General features: G+C 49.9%; 1 protein-coding gene across 5 annotated transcripts in view; it reads left to right on the plus strand.

Moving 5' to 3' along the window:
* Positions 1-17,550, plus strand: part of DIS3L2 (DIS3 like 3'-5' exoribonuclease 2) — a 483,331-nt gene that overhangs the window by 432,586 nt on the left and 33,195 nt on the right. For all 5 annotated transcript variants that reach the window (XM_037848473.1, XM_037848472.1, XM_037848477.1 and 2 more), the window contains exon 14: positions 9,598-9,677. In XM_037848473.1, coding sequence (XP_037704401.1) covers positions 9,598-9,677 — 80 coding nt within the window. The remainder of the gene's footprint in view (positions 1-9,597; positions 9,678-17,550) is intronic.

Consider the following 17,550-nt stretch of genomic DNA (forward strand, 5'->3'; position numbering starts at 1 on the left):
ACAGGGGAGCTGCTGCCAAGCTCTTTTCTTCTGGAGCGGGCTCGTTGGCTGAGGCAAACTTAGGATGAAGCAACAAGCCCGACCACTTAGGCTACTGACCAAGGAGCAGCTTTTCCTATGGATTGACCGTGGTGTTAGAGACATTTTCTCTTCTGAGCAAGTAAATCCTCAGCATTGACGAATCCTTGTCCTGTCATTTCTGACCTCAATGAGAATAGAACGAGCCTCTGGAACAAGGTGCAGTGGAGTCAGGAGAAGTGGCCTTAAGTGAAAACACAGCTGTGGGGTTTAGAGACGGCCCTGCAGGGAGGCGTCATCCAGTGGGAGCAGCCAGCCGCGCCAGAGGCTTTCCAACACTAACGGATGGGGGCTCCGTGCTGAACAAGATTTAGTTTGATGGGTCCCAATGCCAGGAGGTGGATGTATTTTTCTTGAAAGACCAAGGTGCCAGAAAGCTCCATGATTACGTTACTGGAGCAAGATTCTTTTTTGTGGTTTGTGAAGTTGAGCATCAGGACTGCAATATTCTCTTGCTCTTTCTTACTCTTATTTTTTCCAGGTCAGAACCAGAGCTTGGGGTGGGGAGGAAAATCCTGCTGAATGAGCAAGTTCTTTCTTAAAAAGCTCTCTCCAAGTCCAAAAAGACTTCAGTGGACTTAGGAGAAAGAAATTTAATACATTGCCATAGAATCGTTGTTAACCAAGTCAAAGCAAAGTCCACCGCATCTTTGTCTTATAAAAGAAAGCAAAAAGGAGATGGAAAAAAAAGAAATAATGCTTAGGAAATCCAAACCAAACAATGAAAACTAATGAAGAAAAACCGACATTCACCTCTGAGAATTTGAAGATTTCCTTCTAATAAGATTTTTCAATTACAAAACCAAGGCTTCAGGTAGAAGTCACTCCTCTGTTCTTTTTAAGAATGCCACAAATGGCATACCTGGAATGTTGGAACCACGAACCGCGATGGGCTTTACCACTTTCGGCTTGAGAAAGAGTTGGACATCCTGCAAGACCCAGTGGGCTGCGAGGGGAAGAGTCCAGCCTGCAGAGGCTGGGAGGCTCCCCAGGCTGCTCCTTGACCCGCGTTTGAACCATGGTCCTAATAGCTGGCAGACTGAAGCCAGCTCCCGGGCCTCCCCAGGAACCCATGCTGGTTTGAACTAGAGCAGTGCCGGCCAAGGCACTCACACTCCACTTTCTCCACCCACCCCTCACGTTGCACCCCTGCGAGGGGAGCTCCATGCTGGGCCCCCAGGTACCCTGCTCACTCTCTGAGGCAGCCTGCAGAGAACTTCTCTGTCCTTCTGTGGCTCCAAGGCCTGTCATGAAACCATCAGAGAGGAGACCTGGCTGCCTGTGAGCAGTCATCTTGCATCTACTGCGGACAAGGCCTGGCCCCCTGAAACTTCTTAACTCATCTCTTGCCCCTCCAAGGTCAGGCTGGGGAGAAACTTTGGTTTCCAGAAGCGCCAGAATCTCTGAGGTGGTGTCTTCCTCAGCTGACGCAGTTTCATGCCAAGTGGCCTGTGCATCTGTTCTCCAGAACGGGGCTGCTTGGGAATGCCAACTCTGCATCTGAGCAAATCAAAGACCAGTGTGCTCACTGGGCCAAGAGGACATCTGGCCCACATGCTTAGCCACCTTTCCTGTCCCATCACTCTTTTTTGGTTGTTCTTGTGAATGTAACCTGGCCACTTCGCTTCACTGGGCGGGAATATAAAGTAAGGTCACGTCTCTTTTAATAGCTCCGTTAAGTGACTTCAAGGACTCCCCTTGCTTAGCCTGGGACAATCATTCTTCCTGTAGGAATGGGGTAAGGGAGGGGAGATCACTAAGGTTCACTGGAAAGTCCTGAATCAGTCTTGTTGCTCACCTGTTGCCATCTGCTGGGAAGACCACCCCACCCAGAGAGCGCAGACAGCCAACAAACCACTTAGGGCCGGCACCCAGCATTCCCACAGAGCACAGGGAGTGACTCTCCTCTCCCAAGGGTCCTGGTTTCTCCAGGGCCCACCCCTGAAGCAGAAGGCCTGGGTCAGAAGGGGTCTGTAACCCCTTCTGCGACCTCTCTGCCTGGGTCCCTGAAAGCAGAAGGCTCTTTCATTTCTGCTGAGGGGAGACTGACCCTTCCTTCGTCTGGATGAAACCTTGCCTCCCACCAGACTCACTTAGAAGCCTCCTTCCTCTGCTGGTGGAGGCCTGTCGGTGGCCTTGGTACTGCCCCTCGGGCCCTTTGTTTTCTTCCCTCTTCACCCAATACCAGGAATGTTTTCCAGTTGGAAACTGTCCACCCAGGGAAGCCCATTTCCCAGAGCGGAGGTTGAGCTAGTGCAGGTGCTTCTGCTTGGTGTGGCAACTGCCTCTGGAAATGCAAAGACAGGACTTGGGGAGGCTCACAGTGGCCACCGTCCCTGCAGGCTGACTCTCCGAGCTGAACCTACGCGCCAGACAGACCACAGCCGAGAGACTCGGTGGTCTCCTGGCAATGCCCACCACGTGGGAAGCACTCAGTATCGACAAGTAAAGGACTCTGTGCCTCTTTGGCAATTGATGAGATGGGAGAATCTGAACGCTGAGTGTTTGAGCCCCACTTGTCATCAGTTATGGAGGAGGGCAGGCTGAAGTGAGAAGAGGAATAAAGAGCTCAGAGATGAAATTGGGTGACGACAGATTTATTCAACCAGAATGAAATTGTGCCAGGGGGCACAGAAGCCTGCCTGGGGCTTGATTCTAGGTCTGTCACTTAAATGACGGGAATGATTGGCTGTTATTGGGTAAACAAGATGCTCTAAATCTCTACTCTGCAGTTCAGCTCAATGATTTCCCTTGGACTCCTGCTGTTGGCAGTTATAAGGGCACTGAGTACCCCAGGTACCTGGTGAAGCCCTCGGACTCACTGAGGAGAGAGGGCCTGCCAACAGCACACCAGAAGAGGGAGTAAGGCAGGTTCAGGGCCACTGTTCCAGAGAGAAGCTCAAAGGCTGTGTAGGATCTTGCTGGGAGATACAGGAAGGGTCCCTCTGGAAGCAGGGACAGCATGAGGCAGGGCCCAGAAGTAGGAAAGTGCCTGACATGGTGCAGACTCATGGAGTGAGCTATGCAATAGAGGGGGTGTGCACCAAGCTTTCTAGAAGGAGGGGGTGGGGTGCCCTTCCCCACCAGGCAGACCCCTGTTCCTCCTTTAAAACTCTGCTTCTGAGGTCCTCTCTGATCAGCACATCTTCCTCACACCGCCTCCACACCTCTGTACAGTCAGGGTTTGTTCGCGGAGCAGCCAGCCACCAGCGAGCCCAGGCTGTGCCTAATTCCTTTACGTGTCTTTAGCATATAGACTGCAGGAAGCCATCAGAGATGCTTAAAGAGGGACGCGTCTTAGAAAGAGAACTCAACTGTGTGGTGGAGAGTTGGTGAGAGAGAGCAGAGCCAAGGGAATGGGCAGACATGTCCTCCGTCAACATCCTGAAGAGAAAGATGAAGAACTACCAAAGCACGGTGCCGGCCCAGAAAGCAGGACACCAGGCGCAGCTCTGACCCTGCTCTTTGGCAGGTCCTTGGATTCTGCTGCTTTGCTGAGTTGGCTTGGTTCTCAGACCAGGAGCACACAGGCTGCTACCGTACTCGACCTCACATCCAGGAGCAGTCATCCTTGGTTGGTCACGGGCTGTTCTAGTTTGCTAGTGCTGCCAGGATGCAAAACACCAGAAATGGATTGTCTTTTATAAAGGGGGTTTATTTGTTTACACAGTTACAGTCTTAAGGCCATAAAGTGTCCAAGGTAACACATCAACAATCGAGTACCATCACTAGAGGATGGCCAGTGGCATCTGGAAAACCTCTGTTAGCTGGGAAGGCACGTGGCTGGTGTCTGCTCCGAGGGCCAGGAAATGCCACACCTGTGCTGGTTTGGATGTATTATGTCCCCCAAAACACCATGTTCTTTGATGCAGTCTTGTGTGGGCAGACATATTAGTGTTGATTAGATTGTAGTTCTTTGATTGAGTGTTTCCATGGAGATGCGACCCACCCAGCTGTAGGTGATAACTCTGATTAGATAATTTCCATGGAGGCATGGCCCCGCCCATTCAGTGTGGGCCTTGATTAGTTCACTGGAGCCCTTATAAAAGCTCAGACAGAAGGAGTGAGCTTGCTACAGCCAAGAGGGACACTGAAGAATGCACAGAAGCTGAGAGAGTAGCTACAGATGAGACAGTCTGAAGACGGCTGTTGAAAGCAGACTCTTGCCTCAGAGAAGCTAAGAGAGGACAACTGCCCCAAGAGCAGCTAAGAGTGACATTTTGGAGAGCAACTGAGAGTGACATTTTGAAGAGGAGCTGTAGCCTAGAGAGGAACATCCTAGTAGAAAGCCGTTTTGAAACCAGAACTTGGAGCAGATGCCAGCCACATGCCTTCCCAGCTAACAGAGGTTTTCCAGACACCATTGGCCATCCTCCAGTGAAGGCATCCAATTGTTTATGTGTTACCTTGGATACTTTACGGCCTTAAGACTTTAACTGTGTAACCAGATAAACCCGCTTTATAAAAGCCAATCCATTTCTGATATTTTGCATTCTGGCAGCATTAGCAAACCAGAAGAGTTCCTAATCAGTTACTGACAGGCATATGAGATGATTATGGGGGAGCTGAAGGTTGGCTCTACTTCCCCCTGGAGTCTCTGGACCGGGGGAGAGAAGCAGCTCTGTGAAATTCAGATGGCATTAGGAAGGAGGAAATAACTGCTGGATGTGTGTTCAGGTCTGCTACAGGGACCAGTAGGATTCTTTCGTTAATGTAGTACAACTTGTACATGGTAGGCCCCTCCACACACGCGCACACTTGTAGGGACATATTTTGTGGGTTGGTATGTCTGAGAAGAGCATATCATAATCCTGGGTGATCTCATGCCTCTTGGAGAACCTGCCCACCCACTCCCAACACTCCATTCCTTGGCTCCTCCTTAGGTCTTGTGATCGTTCCGCCTCTAAGGTCAGACACAGCCAACCCTCCGACCACGGCCTGCAGTTCCTCCAGCTGCCCCACCTAGTGACCCCCACAACTCCTCTCCTTGACATCGGAACACCTGGGAGGCCAGGCGAGCCCAGGGGTTAGCAGCAGGGACCATGCTTCATTCTGCCACCTACTTGCTAATTCAGGCTGAATATTTTAACTTCCTCTGTAATGTAAGGTTTCAGGGCTTGCAGGGCTGTTGTGAGGATTACTTAAGATCATACATGAAAGAAATTTGGGACAGTGGAAGTGCTCAATAACTATTAGCTCCTTATAAAGACACCTGTTACCCAGACCTGTTTTCTTCCAGTCGGCCCCTTTGATTTTTATCTCCCTGTTCCCTTGGATTCTCTGTTGCATCACTTCAGCTACTGCTCCCAGTGTCATAGCTCCACTCCCTTGCTCCATTTCCTTTCCCTCACACATTACTGGCAAATGCTCAGCTGTAGACCAATCTAACTTCCTTCTTGCCAAGGTCTAGGTGGCTGAAGAAAGTCCAGAACTGGGCAGAAGGCCGCCACGGTAACTTCAGATCCTGTGGCCACAGAGGGACTATGTGGGTTTGAAATTGTTGTGGTCCCCAGAAAAGCCATGATCTTTTAATCCAATCTTGTTGGGTGAAACCTTTTGATTGAGTGTTTCCATGGAGATGTGACCCGCCCAACTGTGGGTAAGACCTTTGATTAAATTATTTCCATGGAGGTGTGGACCCCACCCATTCAGGGTGGGTTTTGATTAGTTCACTGGAGTATTTAAGAGAGCTCAAGAGCGGAGACAGACACTGATGCTTAGAGACGCTTGGAGATGCAGACAGAAGGACATTTGGAGATGCTAAGCTAAGAGATGAAGCCCAGATTTTGCCCCAGAGAAGCTAAGAGAGGACCCTGAGAAGCTTAGAGAGAAACTCCCTGGGAGAACAAGCAAGGATGCACAGGAGCTGAGATAGAGGTGCTAAAACAAAAGCCCAGACACGTTATGGAGAAAGCCAATTTGAAATACAACCCAGGAGCAAAGGACCAGTAGATGCCAGTCATGTGCCTTCCAAACTGACAGAGGTGTTCCAGACTCCATTGGCCTTCCTTCAGCGAAGGTATCCTCTTGTTGATGCCTTAGTTTGGACACATTTATGGCCATAGAACTGTAAATTTGTAACCTAATAAAACCCCTTCATAAAAGCCAATCTATTTCTGGTATTTTGCATAATGGCAGCTCTAGCACACCGGAACATGGACCCTTACTGCTTGCTGGCCAGCCTCCTGCTCTTCCCTGTCCACTGTTTTTCCTCTTCTCCAATGAAGCAATTTCAAATGTCATCACTTTCTTCAAGTTTCCAATCCCCCACCCACTCACCCATCCCTCCATTCCTTGAAGATCATTTGGCCTCCTGATTATCAGAAAAGAACAAAAATCAGACTGCAGCATTTCAAACCCCCCTCCCAGATGTGCAGATTCGTCTGCCTCCCTGCCCATTTCCCTCCTGCTCCCATGGAGAAAGAGTCTTCAGCGTGTGCTCGTGCTCCCAATCCACCATCTCAGAGACCTCTGACCCTCCGGTTAGTTCTGTTTCTCCTGTCTTCAACCCTTCTCTCTCCTGCGCATTCAGCACATAGGAGTCCTCTCCTGTGCCCGCTCCCTCTCTCCTCCCTCCCCATCACCTCCTCTACTCACTTGCTTTATTGTTGACTTGGTATGTACATAGTTTCTTGACTTTGGGAGAATCCCCTGGGATTAAACTTCCCACATTTCCTTCATGATTGAGGACTCTAGCTTATATCATCCTCCTTGTTCAGCTGGTCAGGGGAGACTCGGGTAGAGTGGGGGGTGGAAGGCAGATTCAGGATCTCACTGGCACCTGCTTCCCGGTCTCGTCTGCCCTGTCTCTTAGCTGTGTCCCAGCTCTTCCCTCTCCACCGCACAGCCTAGGCCAGGTCCTCATCTTCTTGTCTGGGCCACCGCCATGGCCTCTTTTTAGGCCTCCCTTTCTCAAGGCTCTCTCGCTTTAGCCCATTCTCAACTTGAGCAACAGAGTGGCTCTGTCCTCTGCTCAGAAACCTGCCCCAGCTTCTCATTTGTGGCAGAATAAAGTTTACGCACCTGTGTGCCAACCTCCTTTCTGGCTCATCACCTCTCAGACCCAGGACCATTTGGTCACAAGAGAGCAGGAAGGATACGCAGATGTTGGTGGAGAGGTTGAATGCTGCCCTCCTGGGTCTTACGGATAATAGGACAGGCAGAAGATGCTCAGTAAAGACCAGCTGAGTCAAAACAGGTACCAAGAGAAGAAACCAAGAAGGACTAAGATCTGTAAGGAAGTAAGAGTCACCAGTTTGTAAAAGCAGGGAGAAAAAAAATATTAGCCTTTTACCCAATATCAAAATAACGTGTGCTGATCATGGAGAGTGTTGAAAATACAGAGAAAGTAAAGCAGTCACGTATAGCCTCCCACCTACTGATAACCACTTCTGCCATTTTGATATCTTTCCTTCCAGTCTTTCTTTCCTGCAGTCTTTGTTCTTTTTTACCTAGTTCTCATGGTATGTAATCAAGTGTGCATCTGCATTTTTTCGTCTAAAGCTATCCCAAGTATTTTCATAAACATTTCAACAACTGCATGCTCTTCTACATGTGACTCTAGTGTAGTTCATTTAACCTTCTTGCTACTTCTGGTCTTTAAGAGTCTTTCCAGTAAATAATACTGGGGAGAACAGTCTTGCAAATAAAACTTTTCCTGCTACATTGCCAATAATTTTTCTGAGCCCCAAATCCATAGCTTGAATCACCAAGTCAAAGAACGTGAAAATTTGTAAGTGGTGCAGATTTTTGAAATGGACTAAATGAACATAGTCCCAAAGAGGAAAGCAAAGAGAAGAGAGTTGTAATGAAGAGATTTAGAATAATAATAATAATTGTTTTTTGCTTGACTGAAAGAGAGGGCTAGAAAGATGCGAGCAATGGTCTCCTGGGGAAACATGCCTTTGAGTTGAAGTGCCAGGCTCTGTGATGGTGACGAAGGTCTTGTTTCTGGTTTTGTATTTTCCTCTGGGTCAGTAGGAGGACAGTTGTTCCTACGAGCCTGTTTCCCTCTAAGGAAGAGAAAATTCATCCAGCATCTAATGATGTTGGCTGTGTTAACAGCCTTGCAGTTAAAAGAAAAAAGTTGTAATAGTGTTATAATAGTGTATCCTTCTAATGTGCCATTAATTTTAGTTAAAATTTCCCTGGTGATTTAGAAATACAGTGAATTTGTAAATACAGTCATTGGCTCCGCATTTGGAATTGTTGAAACTGCCGTAGCCAGCTCAGCTCGGCTAGAGCAGAACCTCTCTGAGCTCCACGTCCCCAGTGACACACACTGAGTTCTGCACTCACCTGAGCTCTCCCCTCCAGAATCCAGGAGACCGGGACTTCAGAGTTCTTGTTCCTGAGCTTCCCAAGTCAAAGAAAGCTAATGGGTACCTCAAAGTAAACATGGCCAAAACCAAACTTTTTACTCCCTACCCCATCCCTACCCAGAGACTTTCCCCCATTAGCAAATGGAACCACCACTTTTCTGGTTGTTCAAATCCCAAAACTTGAACCATCCCTGATTTCTTCCTTTCTCTCCTCTCCACTTCCCAGCAATGAGTCCATCAGCATATTCTGTCAATTCTACTTCTAAACTGCATCTCCAGCTGTCCACTTCTCTCCATCTCACCTGCCAGCCTCTAGCTGCAGCCACTGTCACCGCTCACCTGCTCTGGACTACTCAGCCTCCCACAGGCCCCCACTGCCCCTCTCTCTCCTCCAGTCTCTTCTCTCCCCAGCAGCCAGAGGGATCTTTCTAAAGCATAACCCTCATCCTGCCACTCGCCCCGTTCCCCGCAACAGGTCCTGGGCTTTCCTTTGCTGTTAAGATAAAGGCCAAAATCTGAACATGGCCAAGAAGGTCCTGCATGTCTGCCCTGGCCTTTCTCTCCAGCGTCACCACCCATCACGCTCCCTGCCTCTGCAGGGCCCCGGCTCCACCAGCCGCCCTTCACTCCTGGGGTGCTTCACCCTTAGCACCAGGCCCCCGAACGCACTGTGCTATCAGGGGGCTCCCCCTTTCCTCCCCCCACGCCCCTTCCCCACAGTCTAGGTCACCTCTTCCTCCTTCAGATTCGGGTAAACTTTCCCCGATTGCCAGCAAAGGTCAGGTTATTCACCTTTATAGAAGCATGAGTTTGTTTGTTTTTATAGAAACGTGGGGTTTTTTTCCACCTTCAGAGAACTTACTTTAATTTGAAATTTATATATGTATGTATCTCACATATACATTGGTGTGATTATTTGACTGATGTCTGTCTCCTTGACCAGACACTGTTCTTTCCCCACCACCTGGCTCAGTGTCTGGCACAAAGTGCCTAGTGAGTGTTGGTTGGGAGCTGCCTGAGTAAGTGGGGTCTAGCAACAGTCTGTGACGACAGCATCCCTGGAGGGGGAGGGGCTCTCCATAGTACATCAGCTGGAAAGAGTGTGATTTCACTTGATTTTTTTTTTTTCATTTCAATACTCAGAATGAATAGAGCATTCTGCCTAAAATTTACTCATTTTTATCTTCTCTTTATTCAGCTAAAGCTTGCGTTCACTCTGGACCATGAGACTGGATTGCCTCAAGGATGTCATGTCTACGAGTACCGGGACAGCAACAAGTAAGCCACACACTGAGAAAGGGTATCACTTTACCATGCCTCGCAGACATAGCGCCTGGGGACTTCCTACACTGGGCGTCCCTTACAAAGACCCTGTCAGGTAGGGAATCACACTTTTTGCAACTGTACTAGAAAATACCAGGCACAGATGTGTTTTTCCTGTAAAATCTGCCTTCCCCCTGACTATAGGACTTGAAATGCGTATACGGGAGCAGGGTGGTGGACTCAAATTACTTCCAAAATCAACCCTTCCTTTCCTGGTTCCAGGTTTCCTCTAGATCCAATGTCTGGTCTCTGATCTCATGGTCTCATATCATGTGGCTGCTAATTCAATTTGCTGTGTGGCTTCGCCTTTTGTTGCAGTTCTGTGATCAATATCTGACGATACATGACATTCAGAGGTTCTGTTGTGCTAGCCCACCTCGTGAACTTTACAGTTGGGGGTTTCGTCTTGTTGACGTCTCTGTTCATCAGACTGCCTCCTTGACTGGGCACTTTCTTGTCCGTGAGCTGGTGAATGTAGGGGGGTGAGTGAGGCCCAGGGACCATTCCCTGAGGAGGAGGAGGAGGAGGCAGCCTCCACTAAGCACCTACTGGGTGTGAGGCACAGCGCTCGGGATGTCCCCCTGTCACCCCATTTGATCCTCACAGCACCCTGAAGAGCCGGGCAGTCCTGTCGCGTGGTATTATTGCCATCTGTGCAGAAGGTGAGGCCTGGAGAACTTGGTAACTTGCTCAGGGTGACTTGCCACAGCCCCGTGAGGCAGAGTCAACATTATCACGTTTTACTCTGGGAAGAGAAAAGATGAGAGACAATTATTGTCCCAAGTAGCTACTCGTGGAAACCCCGGTCACCAACAAGGGCAGTCCCAGCCTATTTAAATATCCAGGCTGTCCCAGTTTATCCAGTGGAGGGAATTGAATGGGCACACGCCAGTGGGACTGCTGGTGTCCAGCACTCCCAGGAGAGAAGTTCCTGTACAGAACTCTGGCTCTGTCATAGGTGGAAGGTGGGCCGCTGGGTGCCCACAGGACCTAACCTACATCTGAGTAATTACAAGACGTTATTATGCTTTGTAATTTATCTTTAGGAAAATGCCAGAATAAACTATTGTGTGTCCTCCATTCCCACCAAACTGACCATTTAGGAAAGGTTGACCACACATCCTTCAACACATCATTCCTCCTGTTGGATGGCATTTAGACAAGACTGTTACAGGGTTTCTAGCACTTGGTATCCAAGGCCACCGTCGCAGCTCCTCTTAATGCTTAACTCAGCAGAGAAGTAAGGCCGGACTTCTCCGTGATCCAGGGACTGAGAGGACAATTGAGCACGTCCCTAGGTGGCAGGGGAGAGCATCCCTGGGGAGGTGGCAAGAAACATAAGCCATATGCTGCTTGGCATGCCACTCCTGCTTCCCTCCATGCATTGCCACACTGCTCGCCTGGGCTGGCACTTGCTGGGGGTGGTGGATGGCAGCTCCAGCACACAGATTGTGGCAGGAGAAACAGATCTGTAGACCCAGGGGTGTTCAGGGACTCCAATTTCAGCCTAACTCTCTACTCTTTGGAAGAAAGGTTGGCATCACTTTCATTAAGTGTGTATTTCATTCGTGTCCTGACAGTTTAGATGTCCAGTAGCAACAACTTACCTTGACTTTGAAGAGGACAGCTCTATCTCTTGGCCTAATCCCCACCTCCTAGCATATTATCAGAGTAAACAGTGTGAGAGGAGGATTTGAGGATTGTAACAGCCATCACAAAGGCTGTACCTTCTCCACGGTCCTGTACCACATGTCTGGTCTTGTTTCAGCACACATCACAGCCATTTCAAGCATTGGTTTACTTGCTGGCTACCTTTTAAGGTCAGGGTCTAGTTTTGCTCATTTCACTGCCCCTTGTGCCTAGTCCATCCAGTACCTGGCAAATGATGCTTGATGAAGGAAAAGAAGGGAGAGGGTGTAATTTAGTCCTTTTGGGGAAGGACCCTGGATATTGGGTTGTCAAATCTCTTTCCAGCCTTTGTCTTTTCATTTGTTAGGGGATTATGATGCTTGAACTGCACATAACATCAGGGAAAACTATTTCCTTGGATAGTTTGTGAATCCCGAAGAACTAATACATGACAGAGAGAGGCTGTGAAATGTGGTTTAACTCTGTACGTATAGTGCTAATTACAGTCATTTACATCAAGTGCGACCATTTTTGCCTGATTACTATGAGGTATAGTAATAATTATGAAGAGCATTAAGTATGTCAGACTAACTTGCCGAAGCTAAATTTGAGAACAAGGCTACACTTTGTTCATGACCTCTAGAGCTTTTTAACCATGTGGCATAATAGTACTAGAAGTGACCACCTATCAAATCCCTACAACTCACCAGCACTGGGCCTGTGGGTTACCCAGGTTACTTCTAGGTCTAAAACCATTTGAGACAGATATTATCTCCACCATTTTACAGATAACAAAACAAGACTGAGATTCAGAGAGGCTGTATTATTTTCACCATTCTATAAATTAAGACAAAGAGACAAAACAAGACTGAGAGCAAGGTTAAAACCAGCCTAGGGTCACCCAGGGTAAAGAGCAAAGCCTGGATTCGGCCCCAGGTTCAGCAGATTTCAGAGCCCGCACTTGGGCCTTCACACCATGCACCTTTCTTTCCACAACTGAAAACCAGAGGAAATTCTGACTCTCCCTCTTCTAGGAGGTCTGCCCTAGAAGCTCTCCCTCTAAAACCCTGGGAGAGGATTTCCAGCACCCACAGACCCTGGGATGGGTGGACAGGCAGCCCAGTCTGCTGGAAAGAGCCTCCAGCTGGTCATCGTAAATCAGGGTTTGGCCATTCCCTCCCTCTCCATGGTAGTCCATCTGTGGACCACGTGATGCCATGGATGCGTTTGGGAAATGCAGATGTAATGCAGTGCAGGGTTGTGGGGAGAGCAGAATAGAGGATGGGTGTGGTGTGCGGCACAAACTGTGAAGTCCCTCAGAGTCACTGGGTGTGGCTGTCCTCAGCAGCTGCCTGGCTCTAGCTTTGGGGCCCCCTTGCCTGCTCCCCATGGAAAGCTGTTCCTCACTCTGGTCCGGCAACTGAACCCAGACCCCACCTTTGTCTTACTCTTGATTTTGGTTAGTTTGCTAAACCAACTAAACTGCATCTTCCATTTTTTCATACCTAGCTAATTGACTCATATTGGCACCTGAAAACACATACCAAATCTAATAGCTGACCCCTACTTCACATCATATACAAAAATCAACTCAGAGTGGATCAAAGACCTAAACATAAGAGCCAGAACTATAAAACACCTAGAAGAAAACATAGAGAAGCATCCTCAGGACTTTGTGTTAGGCAGTGGTTTCTTGAACTTTATACCCAAAGCACAGCTACGAAAGGAGAAATAGACAAATGGGACCTTATCAAAATTAAAAACTTTTGTGCCTCAAAGGACTTTATCATGAAAGTAAAGCAACAACCTACACAATAGAAGAACATGTTTGGAAACCACATATCCAATAAGGGTTTAATATCTAGTATATAGAAAGAAATCCTTCAACTCAACAACAAAAAGACAAAGAACCCAGTTTAAAAAAATGGGCAAAGGACTTGAATGGATACTTCTCCAAAGGAGATACACAAATGGCCAAAAAGTATGTGAAGAGATACTCAACATCATTAGCTGTTAGGGAAATGCAAATCAGAACCACAATGAGATAGCATTTCACACCCACTAAAATGGCTACTATTAAAAAATAACTACAAGTGTTGGAGAAGATGTGGAGAAATAAGAACACATATTCATTGCTGGTGGGAATGTAAAATGGCACAGCTGCTGTAGAAGACAATTTGTGAGTTGCTCAGAAAATTAAGTATAGAATTACCGTTAAGACCCAGCATTCCCTCTTCTAGGTATATATCCAAAAGTGTTGAAAACAGAGACTCAGACAGATATTTGAACACCAGTGTTCATAGCAGTGTTATTCACAATTGCCAGAAGATGGAAGCAATCCAGGTCTGTCAGCTGATGAATGGATAAACAAAATGTGGTATATACATGTGCAGGAATATTATTCAGCTATGAAAAGGAACAGCAGTGAATTTCATATTTGAAGGTGGTTAAAAGAGGAAATTTTAGGTTGTATATGTGTTATTAGGATAAAAATTTTTTAAAAATTCCTTGGTACTGCACAACAGTGAGCCCTAAGTTAAACCATGGACTATAGTTAATATTACAGTTATAAAAATGTGCTTTCATCAACTGTAACAAACATTCCACACCAATGCCAGGTGCTAATAGGGTGGTATATGAGAATCCTGTGTTTTACACATGATTGGTCTGTAAACCCACATCTTCTCTAATGAAAACAAAAATCAAAAAAATAGCCGTCACCTAGAGGTATCAGGGGTAGCCACCACGGGAAGTAGGTTATCCTCAGCCGAGGGGCCTCCGCACATTCATGAGCCCCCTCTAAAGGCAGCAGCACTACAGCCTCCAGAGGAGAGGGCAGTCCACACCCGCTCCTCTCCCCAGCCCTGGGTCCCCGGCAGCTCTGCTCACTGGCCTCTGTGGCAACAGCCGGGCCTCCGCCTGGGCCCCAGGCCCCGCAGGCCCACGAAGCGGCCTTCTTCCCCCGACCCCGCGCATCCTTTCTGGACCTGAGGGCTGCCGTGGCATCCTCTCTTTGGGGCATTACCTGCTCAGCATCCCTGCAGTCTCGGAAAACACTCTCCAAACAGGCAGCACAGACTCAGAGAACAAACCCTGAAAGTACCCTGGGGTTCTGTTTCTGTTCTTTGCTCGTGGAGGATGTGGCGAGTTAATTCCAGTCTACTGGCACCAAGCGAGGACAGTCCCCAGCAGGGCTAGCTGGGCAGGGGAGTGTTGGTGGAAACACCTGTGAAGGACAAAGGCTGGGACAGGAAGGGGCAGGGAGAGGCGAACAAGAAGGGCCCGGAATGGAGGACCGGGTGGGAGGTGTCTCTGCCTGCAGGGCAGCTCCAGGGAAGCTTTGCCAGGCCAGTGGCGCGTCCTCGAGCCGAAGCTGCTGGTGTGAAGAGTTTCACAGCCCAGAGGCTCAGGCCTGCATGAGGCCCCTGCTGGGCCCTGCCACAGGGAAAAGCCACGTGAAGGCGATGCAGGATCCTGAGGGCTGGTGGCTGGGGTCATTTGTCACCCCCACTGCCACAGAGGAGGTCGGAGCTGGCATTTTCTTGGCCACCACAGTCCACCCCTTGTGGGGCACAGATCTCCACAGGTGTGGGGAGCAACTCCCTCCTCCATGGTGCCCATTGGCCCATCTTCCCCAGGAGAAACTTAGAGAAGTTAGTGGGACAAACATTGCTGAACTTGGACTCATCATCCTCCCCTCTCCAGTCGAAGTCCTCCTCCCCCTCAGCTAGTGCTACAGCAGGCAGGTCTCCTTACTGAGGTTTCTGAGCTTGGCGATCACACCGTCTCAGGGTTGACAACTTGTCTGCATGCAGCTTCACCTCACAGTGGCACAGGGCTGCCCAGAAGGTTCCCCTTGGTTCCACACATGTGCACAAGCAGCCCTGCCGCTTCCTCTGATCCAGGCAGTTGCCCTGCTCTGCCACCGACCCCTCCTCTCATCTGCTGGACCCTGGACGCGTGGTAATCCAGCGGGGCCCTGGCTGTGTCTCCCCTGGCCTCTGTGGCTTTGGGCTCCAAGTTCCCATGAGTGCCGTGAGCCCAGCTCGGTGACGGCGCTGCTGCTGCTGTCATCTCTGGCCTTCCAGGGGAGCCACCACGCGCCTCCCGGGAGCTGCTGGAGGCCCTCTCACCAGCACGTTCCTGACCTCGGCGAAAGGTGTGTCCCCAGAATGGAGGCGTCCGCCGGGCCTCTTGGACTTGTGCGATCCTTCCATGCCAGCATGCCCCCTCTCTCAGCCTCCTTATCCCTTCCTCTGCTGTCTGCCAGGGTAGGTTAGGCCTTCCCCCTTGTCTCAGCCTCCAGCATTAAATCCCACATACAAGAAAAGACCCCCAAGCAAAGAGTTCTTGCTTGTCCAGTCTTATATCCTGGCTCCGTTGACCACACCCCTCAGAATCCAGTCTCAGGGTGCTCCCCGGGCTCCTGCTGGCTAATTCTTCTCACTTTTTAGATGTCTGAACTCCTTCCTCCCTTGTCAGGCCCAGCGCAGCCCCAGCTGATGATGCTGGCGTTTATGGCCAGCTCTGGGCCTGGCCACCCAGGAAGAGGTGGGGAGAGAGGCTGCATTGTTTTCCAGCATAGGGAGGTGCCAGCTCTGACCAGGGGAGGGTGGCCCTTGGCTTTCATGCTGAGCCTCCACTGCTAAAGGCCCTCCGTCTTCTGACATCCCTCTGCTGGGCATCGTGCACCTGACCGACCAGCTGGCTCCCAGCTCTTAGAATAACTGTCTCCCCCATGCCTTTTAAACACTCCAGCCATCTCACCTGCAAAGGCTTTCTTCCCAGGTTGCCACTGGGAATTGGGCCACAACTTTGTGCCAGGGACCATCCATGCCCCAAATACTTCTCAGAGAGCGGCCTCTTTGCCCTCCAGGTTGTGGGTGAGCCAGTCCCCAGACTCCAGCTTCCCTTCTTTTTCCCCATTTTTATCAACCATTCCCGGCCCCACTTGAGTTAGTTGAGGTCTGCCGAGAAGCAGATGCCACACCAGGATTGCATATGCAAGGAGCTATTACGGGATAAAAGGGGAGAAAGCAGGAAAAGGCAGGAAGAGCCTCAGACCTTGGCACAAGTCTGGCATTGTGAAGGGAGGGGAGAAGGAAGGACTGGGAGGGGAGAGACCCAGTCTGCAGCCCAGTTTCAAGACAGGGTCAGCCAGGCTGGCGGGAGGTTCTGGAGCCCCGGTGGCCCCTGGAGGAGTCTCACGTCTCACAGGACCAGGCCTGCATCAGCCCCCCAGGGAGCTCAGTCACAGACTGTCAGCGGCCCACTGGAAGTGCGGCTTTGGCACAGATGCCGTGGTGGGGCCAGAGGGGCTGCCGCTGGGCCATTGGTTGTAGGAGATCAGAGTGGCACATTTTCATGGCTGCCACACCTGGGGAGAGAGAGGGCAGGGGGATCCCTGGATAAAGCTCCAGGTTTAATTCATTTCCCCCTCTGCTTGGTTCTTTTCCTCTTTCTTCACCCTGAGTAAGTAGAGGGAATACTTACCAGCATCCCTGACAACACCACACCAGCACCCACACTTCCCAGCACTTTGGAAAGGCCACCTTCTTTCTGCAAGCTGGCACTGGCACCAGGTCCTGGGGCTAAGCAATGATGTTACCTAAGAGATCTGCAGGGCAGAGGGTGAGTGCTGCAGAGCTTCTGCTGGCACTGCCAGGCTGGAAGGAAGAGTGCCTCTCTTGTTCCTGGTAGAGGCTTGTCTAGGAGAAACAGGAGCTAAAAGTCAGGGGAGGGGTGGGGGGCATTGGAGGCAGTGCAGCCAGCGAGGTGCCAGGAGTGATGTCGTGGGAGCAAGCCCCAGCTGCATCGTGCCTGCTGGGGGCAGCCACTTGCAGAGTGGCTGTGAACTCATTCTTTTCTGTCACAGCCTCTAGTGCCCGGCCTCAGCTGGAGGCAGACATGGCTGTTTCTTAAGTTGCTAGAACCAAGGTTGTGATCAGTGGTGGATGTGTTTCTCCATCTTCCATGCCAGCCAGTGAGATGGCAGCAGCTCCTTGCACCTTTCCCTCCTGCCACCCCGCTCCTTGCTTGGCAATAATGCTGTCTGTTTCATTGTGGAGTTTGGGGACCAAAATGCCATGCTGCGTTTAACCTCAGTTTTCCCTGAGGGAGAAGCTGGCATGCACCCTCCTGTTGTAGCGAGGGGGAGCAGTGCCCTGAAAGTGCACCACCCAAGGTCAAGCTCTAAATG

The sequence above is a fragment of the Choloepus didactylus genome, chromosome 9 (assembly GCF_015220235.1).
Source record: "Choloepus didactylus isolate mChoDid1 chromosome 9, mChoDid1.pri, whole genome shotgun sequence".
NCBI lineage: Eukaryota > Metazoa > Chordata > Mammalia > Pilosa > Megalonychidae > Choloepus > Choloepus didactylus.